The following is a 14,181-nucleotide window of genomic DNA, read 5'->3' on the forward strand; positions in this document are numbered from 1 at the left end:
TACAATGGAGACTTGAAACTTGATGTTTTAAAGTACTACTTGTTGTCTTTTTTTAAGTTTATAAAGGGGAGGAGCTCAGACCTGAAGTATTTTACCAGTTCCGTTAGGCTTTCTTTAAGACTATTCAGTACAGTTGAAATCACATAGTGCAAAAATGAAGGTATATAAGTGGCTGACTGACACAGCAGTGGTGCTGGGTGCTAATAGCTCATCATCACAAGTTAACAGCACTGATACCTTTTACCTTGGACTTTGTGGGGCTATATCTGAGAAGTTGCAAGTTTTACGTGTTACAGATGAGCAGCATGAGATGACAGATATGTCTTTTCTGTGCAGAGCCATCTATTCTAGCTTTTTTAGTAGGTGTGTTAACATGAACATAAAGTTAAGCATGTGCTTAAGTGCTTTGCTGAATCAGGGCCAAAACAGACTTCTAAATAAAACTTAGACATTTTCCCCAAATCACTTCTCCCCTCACATCTCAAATGAAGATGGCTCATATAGCATATCAAAATTTGTATGTTTTCTTTTTAATATTCAGTCTACATGTTCAAGGCAAAGATGTGGGTGTAAGTAAGAAGTTTGTTGGGGACTCAGCTTTCATTGTGAAAGAGGTATTAAGGTGACAAAGTTATAAATAATACCTTAGATTTAAACAGATAATTAGATATTATACTAAATTGTTCATATTCTTAATCTCTTACCTAGGACTTTATCCAACTGGACATATGAATTTGACAAATGGGCTCCTTCTGTGGTGAAAATTTCTTACAAGGTTTGATTTGCTTTCTCTATGTGTACAAAATTGAAAGAGTGAAAAATAGACCCTCCTCTTCCTCATTTCCCAAGCTAATCTGTAAACTCTGTTTGGCTGTAAAGTTTTGTCATGTGCATCATGTACTAAACAGTGACAGTTAATCATCCCAAACAGATTACTATAATAAACCATAATTATTTTCAAATGGTGAAATGCAGAAGAAAATTGTTAATGATCATATTGCAAGGTTTCTGATGAGAGTAATACAAATGATAAATAAGACACATTTTGTATATTGCTGAACACTTTAATGTTAGGCTACTGTGTTTCTAATTATTCCTATAAAGTCAAGCAGTTACCAAGAAGACTAGATAGACTGACTGCTGCTACTTCCATATAAACAGAGCTTTGCAGTCCAGCAGCTAGTTTCCTGGTATGAGATTACTGTAATTTTTCTCTTCTCTTCTCCCTCCCATGGTGTTCATTGGGGAAACCATTCTGAAGGGATCTGGAATATGTCAAATACATTGTTTGATTTTGCTTTTTAGCTCACTCATACAAACACCTTTTCTCTGCTAACCCATGATTGTAAGAAATAGCAGAGGACTATATACAATTATTTTCTTCATCCTTTATTTGATTTTCTCTTCTCTTCTCTTTCAGGGGACACCTGCCATGCGTCGTTCACTTGTTCCTCAGCTTCGAAGTGGAAAATTTAATGTTCTTTTAACTACTTACGAATACATAATAAAGGATAAACACATTCTTGCTAAGGTAAAAATTGATTTCTCTCACTTCTTAACTGCAAACCCTTCTCCATGTCACCAAACTGTGTCTTGCATGAAACTTTTATTATGTTGCCCATAGAAATCATAGAAATGTAGGACTGGAAGGGACCTCGGTGTGTCTTCTAGTCCAGTCCCCTGCACTGGAGGCCAGACTAAGTGTTATCTAGACTGTCCACGACAGGTGTTTGTCTAACCTGTTCTTAAAAACCTTCAATGATGGAGATTCCACAACTTCCCTAGATAATTTGTTCCAGTGCTTAATGACATGTACAGTTAGGAAGATTTTCCTAATGTAGAACCTAAATCATCCTTGCTGCAATTTAAGCCCATTACTTCTTGTCCCATCCTCAGTGGATAAGCAGAATAATTTATCACTCTCCTCTATATAACAACCTTTTACATACTTGAAGACTGCTATCATGTGTGTGTGTCTCTCTTTCCCCCCGCTGTCCCCCTCAGTCTTCTCTTCTCCAGGCTAAACAAACCTAGTTTTTTTTCAATCTTTCCTCATAGGTCATGTTTTCTAGATCTTCAGTAATTTTTGTTGCTCCCCTGTAGACTTTCTCCAATTTGTCCACCTCTTTCCTGAAGTGTGGTGCCCAGAATTGGACACAGTTCTCCAGTAGTGACTTTATCAGTGCTGAATAGAGTGGGAGAATTACTTTTCGTGTCTTGCTTTCAACATTCCTGCTAATACATCTTAGAATGATGTTCGCTTTGTCCAACAGTATTACCTTGTTGACCCATATTTAGTTTGTGACCCACTGTAACCCCCAGATCCTTTTCTGCAGTATGCCTTCAGTCATTTTCCATTTTGTATTTGTGCATTTGATTATTACTTCCTAAATGTAGTATTTTGCATTTGTCCATATTGAATTTCATCCTATTTAATTTAGACCATTTCTCCAGTTTTGTCAACATCATTTTGAATTCTAATCCTGTCCTCCAAAGTGCTTGCAACCCCTTCCTGCTAGGTATTGTCAGCAGACTTTATAAGTGTACTGTCATTGCCATTATCCAAGTCATTTATGAAAATATTGAATAGATCCAGTCTCAAACAGATCCCTGCAGCACCCCACTCGATGTGCCCTTCCAGCTCAATTGTGAACCATTGCTAACTACTCTGAGTACTCTTTCCAGCTAGTTGTGCACCCATCTTATAGTAGGTTCATCTAGGCTATGTTTGTCTACTTTTGTTTATGAGAAGGTTATATGAGATTGTTTCAAAGCCTTACTAAAATCAAAATATGTGACTTCTACCATTTCCCACCACTCACAAGAAGGATGTTAGGTTGGTTTGACATGATTTGTTCTTGACAAATCTGTGTTGAATGTTCCATATTTCCTTCTATGTGCTTACAAATAGAATGCTTGATTATTTGCTCCATTATCTTTCTGGATACTGAAATTAAAGTGATTGGTCTATAATTCCCTGTGTTGTCCTTATTCCTCTTTTTATAGATAAGTACTATATTTTCCCTTTTCCAGTTCTTATGTCTCTCTCCCATTCTTCATGAATTCTCAAAGATAATTCCTAATGGCTCAGAGATCTCTTCAGCCAGTCCCTGAAGTATTCTAGGATGCATTTCATGAGGCCCTGCTGACTTGAAGACTTCTAATTAGTCGAAATAATTCTTAACTTGTTCTTCTTCTTCGAGTGCTTGTTCATGTGCATTCCACATTAGGTGTGCATGCACTGCGTGCACGAGCATCGGAAACTTTCCCATTAGAGGTACCTGTTGGGCTGGCGGGGCCTCGCCTGAGCGGCGCCACTGCGCCGTGCATATATACCCCCACTGGCCTGACCCCATCCAGTTCCTCCTTACCGTCCATGGCGATGTTGGAACAACCTCTCGCTCTCGTAGGAGAAGCAGTCCCTTAGCTTTAGAGTACTTAGCTGCTATCAGTTCGTTAGCGTTCTATTGTTGTGGACATTTAATAGATTAGGTGTTTGGAGGCTTCCAGCACCCACCCTGGGCCACGGGGTATGCCACAGGCCCATGGGTTTAAGGTTTGCACCACGTGCCGCAAGCCCATGCTGGTTAGTGACTCCCACGACTCCTGTCTACGTTGTCTACAAAACAGAGAGGTGTAAGATTTGCAAGGCGTTTAAACCTAGAACAAAGAAAGAGAGAGACTTTCGCTTGAAACAGTTGTTGATGGAGGCAGCGCTGCAGCCATCAGGCCTGGAGCGCCCGACGCCGGCTCCAGCCTCCTCAGTGCGGAGTGCCCCGGAGTTGTCAAGAGACCCGGTGTCAGAAAAGCACCGCAAGCCGTCGGCCTTGGAGAAGAGTAGGCCACAGCACTGCTCGTCCTCCCCGGTGCGGCCCAAGGCCAAACCAAAAGAAGGGCGCGGAGGTTCCCCACAAAGGAGACCGGCGCCATCTAAGAGCCCAGGCACCGGAAAGAGTGTGATGGACATTGTGCCGGGGCCGGCACCAATGGCACTGGTGCCACAAGTCCCACTGAGTTCAGCCCTAAGTGAACTCAGTGAGGACGATGGGCTCGAGGGAGTAATAGATCAGTCCTCCACGCCTGACACCTTTGAGGCGGTGAAGGACCTCATCGGGTTGTCGGCGGTGAGCCCCCTCCCAATCAGGGAGAAGCCTCCGGCACTCGGGCCCGCGGTGTCGTCGAGGGGAAAGCCGGCAATGGTGTGCTGTTCGAGGACACCCTCCCGGCGTTGGTCCCGGTTGAGCGTCGAGTCTGTGGACTCTGTTACCCCTGACGCAGAAGGAAGCCTCGGTACCGGAGACGAGTCAGCGCACGGGGTTAGTGTAAGGGACCCGACGCTCTCCGGCACCCTCCAGAGACCGGCACCAGGAGAAGGCAAGCCAACCATCGCCGAAGGCTTCCAGAAGTCCCCGGCTCTGGTCCAGGTGTCAGGAGCACCGATACCGGTCCCGCGAGCAGTGGTACCGGTCCCGTTCCAGATCGGCAAGAAGCCGCTTGTCGGCCTCCCACCAGCACAGGTCAACGGCACCGCCATGGCCTTTGCGCTCAGTGTCGCCGGAATCCGGCGCCAACTCGGGCCGATATAGTTACCCACACCGGACAGCAGAGAATACCAGGCTGGGTGGCAACCCCAGTGGGGACCGCCGAGACACTGGCCCTTCTGGACCCCTTGGGCCTACCACCAGCGGCAAGTGGCTCCCTCCAGGGCCAGCTACTTGGTGCACCAGTCCCGGTCCCCGCACCGACGCTCCTCTGTGCAGGAAGCTACAGCGTCCAGACCACCTGCACCGTCGCCGAGTGAGAGACTGGAGAAACCAGCACTGAGTCCGGTGCCACCCCAGGGTCAGCTGTCTGGGCCTGAGCTGGAAGCCCCTCCTTTGGGGGAGGGGGGCCAAGGGGACCAGCAGGAGGAAGCGGTGGCAGGCACAGTGGTATCAGGACCACCACCAATAGACCACAGAGCTCACCAAGAGCTGCTGCATAAGGTTGCTCATAACTTGGGGTTACAGGCCGAGGAGACGATGGATCAGGAGGACCCCATGGTGCACATTCTGAGCCCAGAGGGTCCATCCAGAATAGCACTTCCGCTCATTAAGACCATACAGTCGAACTATAAGACTATATGGCAGACCCCAGCCTCCAGCGCTCCAACAGCCAAAGGTGTGGAATGCAAGTACTTCGCCCCATCAAAGGGGTATGACTTCTTGTTTTGCCACCCAAGCGCCTGTTCCCTGGTAGTCTTGGCGGTAAACGAGAAAGAGTGCCATGGGCAGCAGGCCCCGACCCCTAAGGCCAAGGAAGTGAAGTGCCTGGACCTGTTTGTCAGGGGGCCTCCAGTTGAGGATTGCTAACCAACAGGCCATCCTCAACAGACATAACTGTGGGGAAGTTTAAGGACAGCCTCCCGCAGGGTTCCCAACGGGAGTTTACAGCACTGGTGAATGAAGGCAAGGCTGTAGCGAAGACCTCTCTCCAGGCATCCTTGGGTTTGATGGATGCGGCGGCTAAGACAGTCGCGTCTGGCGTGGTCATGCGATGCTCGGCGCGGCTACAGGAGTCAGGTCTGCTGCCTGAGGTCCAGAACTCGCTCCAGGACCTCCCCTTTGGGCTCTTTTCAGACCAGACATATGCAAAGCTGCATAGCCTCAAGGACTTGAGGGCTACACTCAAGTCGCTGGGTGTGCACACCCCGGCGACCCAAAGAAAGCCCTTCAAGTCACAGCCGCCTCCTCAGCATCACTACCAACCTCGTCCTAGGCAGGAGCCCTACTGCAGGCCAAATGGGGATAACAGGAGGCGGCGTAATAATAATAACAATAGTTCCAATAGGCCGGGCCAGAGTCAAGGCCAGCATAAGTCTCAGCCCAGCCCTAAACCAGGCTTTTGAAGGTGCACTCGAGGACAGTGTACCAGACCAATCACCGGATCCATCCCCTTGTTTCCTGAATCGCTTGTCCCGCTTCTCCTGTGCGTGGTCCAGCATTACGTCGGACCGTTCGCTGTTACATATGGTGCGAGGCAGTTACATGCTGCATTTCTCCTCCCTGCCTCTACCCCACCCCCTTTCCCCGTCCCTTTTCAGGGACCCTTCTCACAAGCACCTCCTGGAAGAGGAGGTTCGCATGCTCCTAGAGGCGAGGGTGGTAGAGTTTGTACCGAGGGACCTAAGAGAGAAAGGGTTCTATTCCCGCTACTTCCTCATTCCCAAGGCTAAAGGAGGCCTTCGACCCATTCTGGACCTGTGCGGGCTCAACAAGTTCCTGGTCAAGGCCCGGTTCCGCATGGCCTCTCTGGGCACCATCATCCAAGTCCACCCTCTTTCCAATACAGAGAATGGAATTCATAGGGATGGTCCTAGATGTGGTACAGGCAAAGGCGAGCCTCCCAGTATCACGATTCCTGGCCAGCCAGCAAGCAGTGAACTCCCTGTGCCAGTTTCCCACTACAACGGCCAGATGCTGCCTGAGGCTGCTGGGCTACATGGCAGCATGCACACATGTGGTCAAGCATGCCAGACTGAAACTCATGATGCTGCAGGCTTGGCTTCCCCGTGTATACCGCCCAGGCAGGGACCCCCCTTGGACTTGGTAGTGACTGCCCTGGGGGACATATTAGATTCCCTGCGCTGGTGGCTGTCCCAGACCGTGGTTTGTGAAGGCATCCCCTTTGCTGCACAACAGCCAGACCTGACGCTTGTGACGGACGCATCAGACCTTGGATGGGGTGCTCACCTAAGGGACCTCAAGACTCAGGGCTTATGGTCAGGAGCGGAGCGGTCACTCCATATCAATGTGAAGGAGCTCAGGGCGGTTCGTTTAGCCTGCCAGACCTTTCATGCCACTTTGAGTGGTCACAGTGTGACAGTTCTGAGGGACAACACGACCACCATGTTTTACATAAACAAGCAGGGCGGAGCCCGTTCCTCGCTGCTCTGCCACGAGGCTCTCCTCCTCTGGGACTTTTGCATAGCCCACGCCATTCATCTCGAGGCGTCATATCTCCCGGGGGTGCATAACGAAGTGGTGGACCACCTCAGCAGGTCGAACCGCATGCACGAGTGGATGCTCAGAGCAGATGTCATGTATTCGCTCTTCCGCAAGTGGGGGTTTCCCCGGGTAGACCTGTTTGCCACCAGGGGCAACGCCCAGTGCCTGTAGTTCTGCTCGTTCCAGGGCCGCAGCCCAGGCTCAATAGCAGATGCGTTCGCGATCCCGTGGGGAGTGGAATTGAAATACACCTTCCCCCCGCTCCCTCTGGTGCACAAGCTCCTGCTCAAGGTGCGCAGGGACGGGGCAGCGGTCATCCTCATCGCCCCGGCCTGGCCTCGCCAGCACCGGTTCACCACGCTCCTGGAGCTGTCGGTGGAAGCCCCGATAACCCCGCCTCTACACCGGGACCTCATCACGCAGGATGGAGGGTGGCTCCTCCACTCTGACCTGCAATCACTGCATCTAACGGCGTGAAAGCTCTGTGGCTGAACGCTTTGGAGAGCCAGTGCTCCCTCCCTGTGCAGCAGGTTCTACTTGGTAGTAGGAAGCCCTCTACCAGGGCAACTTACCTGGCCAAGTGGAAGAGGTTCTTGTGCTGGTGTGGGCCCCAACAGGTTCAGCCATGCCAGGCTCCGGTGCCTACCATTCTAGAGTACGTACTGCACCTCAAGCAGCAGGGGCTGGCCCCATCCTCGATCAGGGTGCATCTGGCGGCCATCTCTGTCTTCCACCCAGGGTTTTCAGGGGGCTCGGTGTTTTCCCACCCAATGGCACAGATCCCGATCCAGGAGATCTGCAGAGCAGCCACCTGGTCGTCAGTGCATATGTTTACGACCCACTATGCGGTCAACCAGCAGGCCTGAGAGGGTGCGGCGGTTGGCGGGGCGGTCCTCCGATCAAATGTTCCATGACTCCTACCCTCCTCCAAAGGTAAACTTGTGATACACCTAATGTGGAATGGACATGAATAAGCACTTGAAGAAGAAAAAACAGTTATCTACCTTTTCGTAACTGTTGTTCTTCGAGATGTGTTGTTCACGTCCATTCCACCACCCACCCTCCTATCCCTCTGTTGGAGTCGCCAGCAAGAAGGAACTGGAGGGGGTCGGGCCAGTGGGGGTATATATTCATGGCGCAGTGGCGCCGCTCAGGCGGGGGCCCTGATGGTTACCGCAAAGGGAAAAGTTTCCGACGCTCGTGCATGTGGCGCGCGCACACCCAATGTGACATGAACAACACATTTCGAAGAACAACAGTTACGAAAAGGTAGGTAACCGTTTTTTTCCCTGTGTTAGCCTCAGATTCTATCCCATTTAAACTGATGTTCACTATGTTAGTTGTTCAATCACTGCTATCTTTTTTGGTGAAAACTGAAATAGAAAAGGCATCTAACACTTTGGCCATTGCTGCATTTTTTTGATATTGTCTTCTGTCCTCATTTGGTAATGGGACTACGCTGTCCCCGGTCTTCCTCTTGCTTCCCAATGTGGTTGTAAAATGCTTTCTTGTTACCCTTTATATCCCTAGCTAGTTTAATCTTGTTTTGTGCCTTTCCCTTTCTAATTTTGTCCCTACATGCTTGTGTTATTGTTTTGTATTCATCCTTTGGAATTTGACCTAGTTTCCACTTTCTCTATGTCTCTTTTTTGAGTTTTGGGTCTCCTGATTAAGCCAGGGTGGCCTTTTACCATATTACTATCTTTCCTATACATTGGTACCCTTAACAATGTCTCTTTAAAAAATTACCAACTGTCCTGAACTCTTTTCTCCCAGAGGTGTGATCATATTTGTTCCTCTGTTCTGTAAAGCAAAGTCCCTGGATCTTCTCTACACTTTGTAATAGTATTTATCCTGATCTTCAATCTGTGACCTCTGCTATTCCCGTTCTGTGTTTCTGGGCAGAGACTTACCCCTATTACAAAATTTCTGGTTATGTGGTGGGTTTTATTTGTGGCCACATAATAACTTATGCCTAAAATTTGATATCCAGAAAACTTTACATCACCTAAGGATCCAGTTTTCTTAATCTAAATGTCTCCTAAGTATTTGTGGTGTTATTATTTAAAAACTCTCAAACTAACATGTGAATATTGATGCCTCAGTGATAGTGGATGTATTTTGAAAATGTGCAACTAAGGTATCAGTAGTACTCTCAATATACATAAAGCAGACCGACAATGTGCATAAATGCCTCATTGAGAGACCTTGTGATCTTATTGTCACCCTGTCATTCCTTTCCCTTCCTCTCATTCTTTTGTATGTTTAAGACTCTGACTTGTCATGTTCAATGTAGTTTACATGCTTTTTGGAGCATAGCTGCTGCCTGGACTCATTTGGGGAGGCACCTAGTACATCTGTGCATGCATGAAAAAATAATTAATATTAAATCCCAACAGTTTGTTTTGTGTCTGCAGCATTTTTCTGTCCCCCAGTTTTTGCCCACTCTTGTTCCTTGTCTTCAGCTCTTAGGCTGTAGATGGCATTGATCTCCATGTTTCAACATCTGCTCTGACTGCATTAAATCTTTCATGGTGGGAGCTGAAATTTCCTGGGGTGACATCCATTGCTGGCTGCCTTCATTAAGAAGTTGCAGTGCCTGAAATGCCCTGGTTACCTTGTCCAGTTTTGTTTCCTCACATTTAAGTTAGATGGAAGGATTTGGCTGAACTAAAAGAATGCGCATTGTTGCTATCTTATGTGCCTGTTTGAAAACGTGTACTTGCTTCTTCTGAGTTTTTACTTGTGACAACTTCATTTAGAGTTCTTGGTTTTTCCAATTCCCCTAATAATTCCTACCCTGACCCTACACTATTAGGTCTCCTAAGGACACCACCCTGTGAAAGATCCTAATGGGGGAATGAGCTGTTAGCAGTTGCAGGCTCAGATACAGTTGTACCCTAGCCACCGTTTGTTCCTCCTCCATTACGTACAAGGTCAGTGCTGCCTGGATAACACTATATTGGACTTTGATCCCCAACAAGCACTACCCGTAAAGCTAAAATAGCCAAAACCCAATCTCTCTTTCCTGTTTACTGCTGGTGGAAAGCACTTAGCACTAATTCTGGTAGTGTCTCATCTCCATGTCAAAGGTTCGCCTTTCCCTGAGTTCACTAACTTGGCCAGATTTTTTTCCTGTTGCAGATTCGATGGAAGTATATGATAGTAGATGAAGGCCATCGAATGAAGAACCATCACTGCAAGCTGACTCAGGTCTTGAACACCCACTACGTGGCTCCTAGACGGATTCTGTTGACTGGGACACCACTGCAGAACAAGTTGCCTGAACTTTGGGCTCTCCTCAACTTCCTCCTCCCCACCATTTTCAAGAGCTGCAGCACCTTTGAACAGTGGTTTAATGCTCCATTTGCCATGACTGGAGAAAGGGTACTGGAACGGTTTGCTTAAATCTAATCAGAAATAAACAGTAGGATGAAAACAAAATGGAACCCATGATGTAGGAATAGCGTCTGAACTGTCCCTTGTACTCACAGAATTATCATCCTAATGTAACTGTCACCTTCATTTCAGCTTTACAATTCTTCACTTAAATTTCTCTTTCTGGACGCGGAGTCCTGTTTAATAATAAAATACAAGAGTACAGCATGGGGTAAATATTGCACATGTATTTGTAATGAGGTATAAGCTCCCACATAGTCACAATATGACACAGTTCACAGATTTATCTTGTAGTAACTCTTATAATTACATTTGTGAAGGTGGACTTAAATGAGGAAGAGACTATTCTGATCATCAGACGTCTCCACAAAGTGTTACGACCCTTCTTGCTGAGGAGACTGAAGAAAGAGGTTGAATCTCAACTGCCAGAAAAGGTTTGTAGAAGGAGGATTTCATGAAAAATGTGTTCCCCAGTGTCTGGGATTTTTGTACAATTTTTTATTTTTTAAACCACTATACAATGTAGCTGTTCAGTTTACCCTAGAACCACCAGCTAATTTTTAAGAAAAATCTTTAAATTAACTAAGATTTCCCTTTACAAAGAAGAAAAAGCTATAAGTGAGGACTTCTGAAGTTGGCAGAGGATTCCTGTGTGCTCAGTCTTTCATCCAAATCCTGTGTTTGACAATTTTTGCTAAAACTGTCAGTACTAAAGTCCATAATATAGTTTTAGTACAGTTTAAAGCTAACCGTGTCTGCTAAAACTGGTTTACATAAAATGTTTATTTCCACAGTATTTATATTCAGGGCATTAATAAAAATCAGCCTGACTGATTACTGAGGGTCAGATTCTGCCACCTTTACTCTCCTGAATAGTACTTTTACTCCCCGATAGTTGCACTGAAATAATTGAAACTCATAAAGTACCATGTTAGTCAGGGTAACAGACTCTGATTCTGCATTAGGGAGTCAGAAACTTTCCAACACTTTAACCAGGCTGTCATGCATCTCAGAATTTTTCAGAGCCAGATAACTAAAAAAAAATCCAACTTGGCTCCTTCTACAGTTGGAAGGATTTGTTTCACATTTTACAAGAGACATATATAAACCCTCTAGGTTACTTTATCTTTGTATAAATGTGCAAGTGCCAAAGTTTACACCCTGTTAGAATCCCAAACTGAATTTGGAGGATGCAGGAATCAAACCATTTGTACCTTTCTGACATACCAAGCCCGTGCCAAATGCTGATCCTAGTTCTGCCCTTTCAATTATATACAGCTAAAATTTAAGCCTAAAAAGTAATATATTGCAAAAGAAAACAATTACTCTTGACTTTCTCCCTTCCCTTAAACCTGTTCTATCAGTGTGAGTGGACATATGATTGAAATATACAAAAATTCTGCTCTCTGAAGCACATTCAGGAGTCAAATCAATGGAGGAGAGAGATGGATAAAAAGGAACAGCATTGCACCGATATTAAGTGAACTTTGAAAACTATATTTTGCCATTCCTGCATTACACAAGATCAATGTGCCAGATAGCAGAGGATGTGTCACAACCAAACTTCACAACAGTTAGCAATTTGTGACCTAGTATCTCCATTACCTTACTGAGAATACAGAACTAACCTGGACTTAATTACAGAGTATCAATTTATAGGCTGGCTTTGCTTCCTCACGTTCCTTTTAAAATATGTAAGGCTCAATTTGATTAGAACATGAATCTTAGGCTCTTACAGTTAAAATACCGAGGGAATTTCAAGGTAGAGTGTAAATCCTCCATTTACTTCCTCAGTAATGATCTTACACACAGAGAAAACTAAGTAGCATTATGCAGGAGGTGGATCTAACTCCTGGGAAGCAGAAAAGTCACAGTCAGTGCCTATATAAGCATTCCTATGCTATGTGCAACTTGTAAATATAGGATGTGATTCAGAAAAAATTTCACCCTAGCAATCTGTTATACTGTGCTGGGAATGAGAGAGCTCCAGGACCTGGAATCCAGCCTTCAGGAGGGCAAAATATGTGCCAGGTAGCCTGGAAGCATAAGGGAGTCCTGAATTACACCCATTTTGCTCGCCCATTCTGGCGTGACTGTCTGGCACAAGCTTCTCCAGGCCATGGTCAAGATGCTAAGAGGGGTACTCCTGCTTACATTGCTTTCCAGCCTCCCGAGACTTAACTCTGTAAATATAGAGGCAAATGGATGAATTCAATCAAAATAGAACATTAAGATTTTGGAAAGTTCTTTCTGTTAATTTTCTTTGTTATTCCGCCAGCGTCTCATGTTGTAAATGTGACACAGTGGGGCCTTGCTTACTGTGGACCCAGTTCTATTCCCACTGAAGTAAATGGAAAAACTGGCAAGATTCGACCTTAGTTCCCAAATAAATAAATAAATTAATGGAGATATCCTATCTCCTAGAACTGGAAGGGACCTTGAAAGGTCATTGAGTCCAGCTCCCTGCCTTCACTAGCAGGACCAAGTACTGATTTTGCCCCAGCTCCCTAAGTGGCCCCCTCAAGGATTGAGCTCACAACCCTGGGTTTAGCAGGCCAATGCTCAAACCACTGAGCTATCCCTCCCCCCAATCAGCAACAAGGAGGCATTGTATTTAGTTATGTTAGATACATTTCTTGGCACATTTATTTCAGTACATACTGTGTTAATTACAAGAAATAGGCAGAGCCTTTATGGATCTCCGGCTACCAAATGGGACTTGCCAGTGCTTTTCCTCTCTGGCCGGCGGCAGTCTAACAATCTCTGTCTTATCCGAACAAAATGCAAACAACACAAATGCTGAAAGAGAAATAGGTGAGAACTACAGCATTCAAGTCCAGGTGAAAGTTGTGGGGAGAAGGCATCCGGGTTTTAATTTGTCCCACTGTAGACAGAGGGGGCAGTTGTAAAATTCAGGTCTGGCTTCAGATATGGGGGTTGGGGGATATTTGACTCCCCAGTTAAACCCAAAACAATTAGAGGTAAGTAGTAATAGGAATATTTTGTTACATGATTTTTATTGTGACATTGTACTAACATTGACCTGGATCAGCATTTTGAAGATATAAACCAGCTCAGTAGTAGAATGTATTTAAGGAAAGGGGCATATAATACACATCTTTAATTAAGTGTTGTGAACTTTATTGCAATTATGCCCTTCTCTCTCCCAACATATAGTGTTCATACCAGCCTCCTTTGCAACATTTTTGATTAATTTTAGCTTGGAACATACTCCGATTTGAGACCTGACTGAATTTCTACCAGTACAATCCCATTATTTAAATTTGTATTGCAGTTCAGATTTCTCCCCGTTGACTGTCAATGAGAGCCACTATATTCAGTAGCTTTATTAAAAAAGAGGGATTGATAAAATGCTTAACAGTGTTAGTTTAGGGTAGTTGTGGTTGTATCCTCCTATTTAAAGAAAAAGTGTTCAAGTCCAATGTGGTGCATTGGAATTGTTGACACAAGACAGCTAATGACAGTTCCATCTTGTCTGACAGGTTCTTGGTAAAGAAGCTACTAAATGAATATTCAGTTCTCTCTCATCTGTGACCTCATCCTCCTGATCCTCTGAGCTGAAAATAACCCAATCATATTTTAATCAGTTTATTAAACATTAGGTGGCTTGCTGATTTACTTTTAATCACATCCTTCAAGATTTCTAGCCATTAATATGGCTTTGTGTGTGTATTATGATTTTTAGTCTAATTATTAAAAACACAGAGAGCATATACCAAGCCAGATTTTATGCATGAGTTAATTTGTAGAAAAGTGTGTGTGTTTAAAATTATAT

At 45.3% G+C, this 14,181-nt stretch overlaps 1 protein-coding gene across 3 annotated transcripts in view; it reads left to right on the forward strand.

Moving 5' to 3' along the window:
* The window catches only part of SMARCA2 (SWI/SNF related, matrix associated, actin dependent regulator of chromatin, subfamily a, member 2), a 178,777-nt gene that overhangs the window by 68,638 nt on the left and 95,958 nt on the right, over nt 1–14,181 (forward strand). For all 3 annotated transcript variants that reach the window (XM_054031641.1, XM_054031640.1, XM_054031642.1), the window contains exons 17-20: nt 709–775; nt 1,421–1,531; nt 10,131–10,373; nt 10,706–10,819. In XM_054031641.1, the coding sequence (XP_053887616.1) occupies nt 709–775; nt 1,421–1,531; nt 10,131–10,373; nt 10,706–10,819 (535 nt within the window). The remainder of the gene's footprint in view (nt 1–708; nt 776–1,420; nt 1,532–10,130; nt 10,374–10,705; nt 10,820–14,181) is intronic.

Source organism: Malaclemys terrapin, chromosome 6 (genome assembly GCF_027887155.1).
Source record: "Malaclemys terrapin pileata isolate rMalTer1 chromosome 6, rMalTer1.hap1, whole genome shotgun sequence".
NCBI classification, from domain to species: Eukaryota; Metazoa; Chordata; order Testudines; family Emydidae; genus Malaclemys; species Malaclemys terrapin.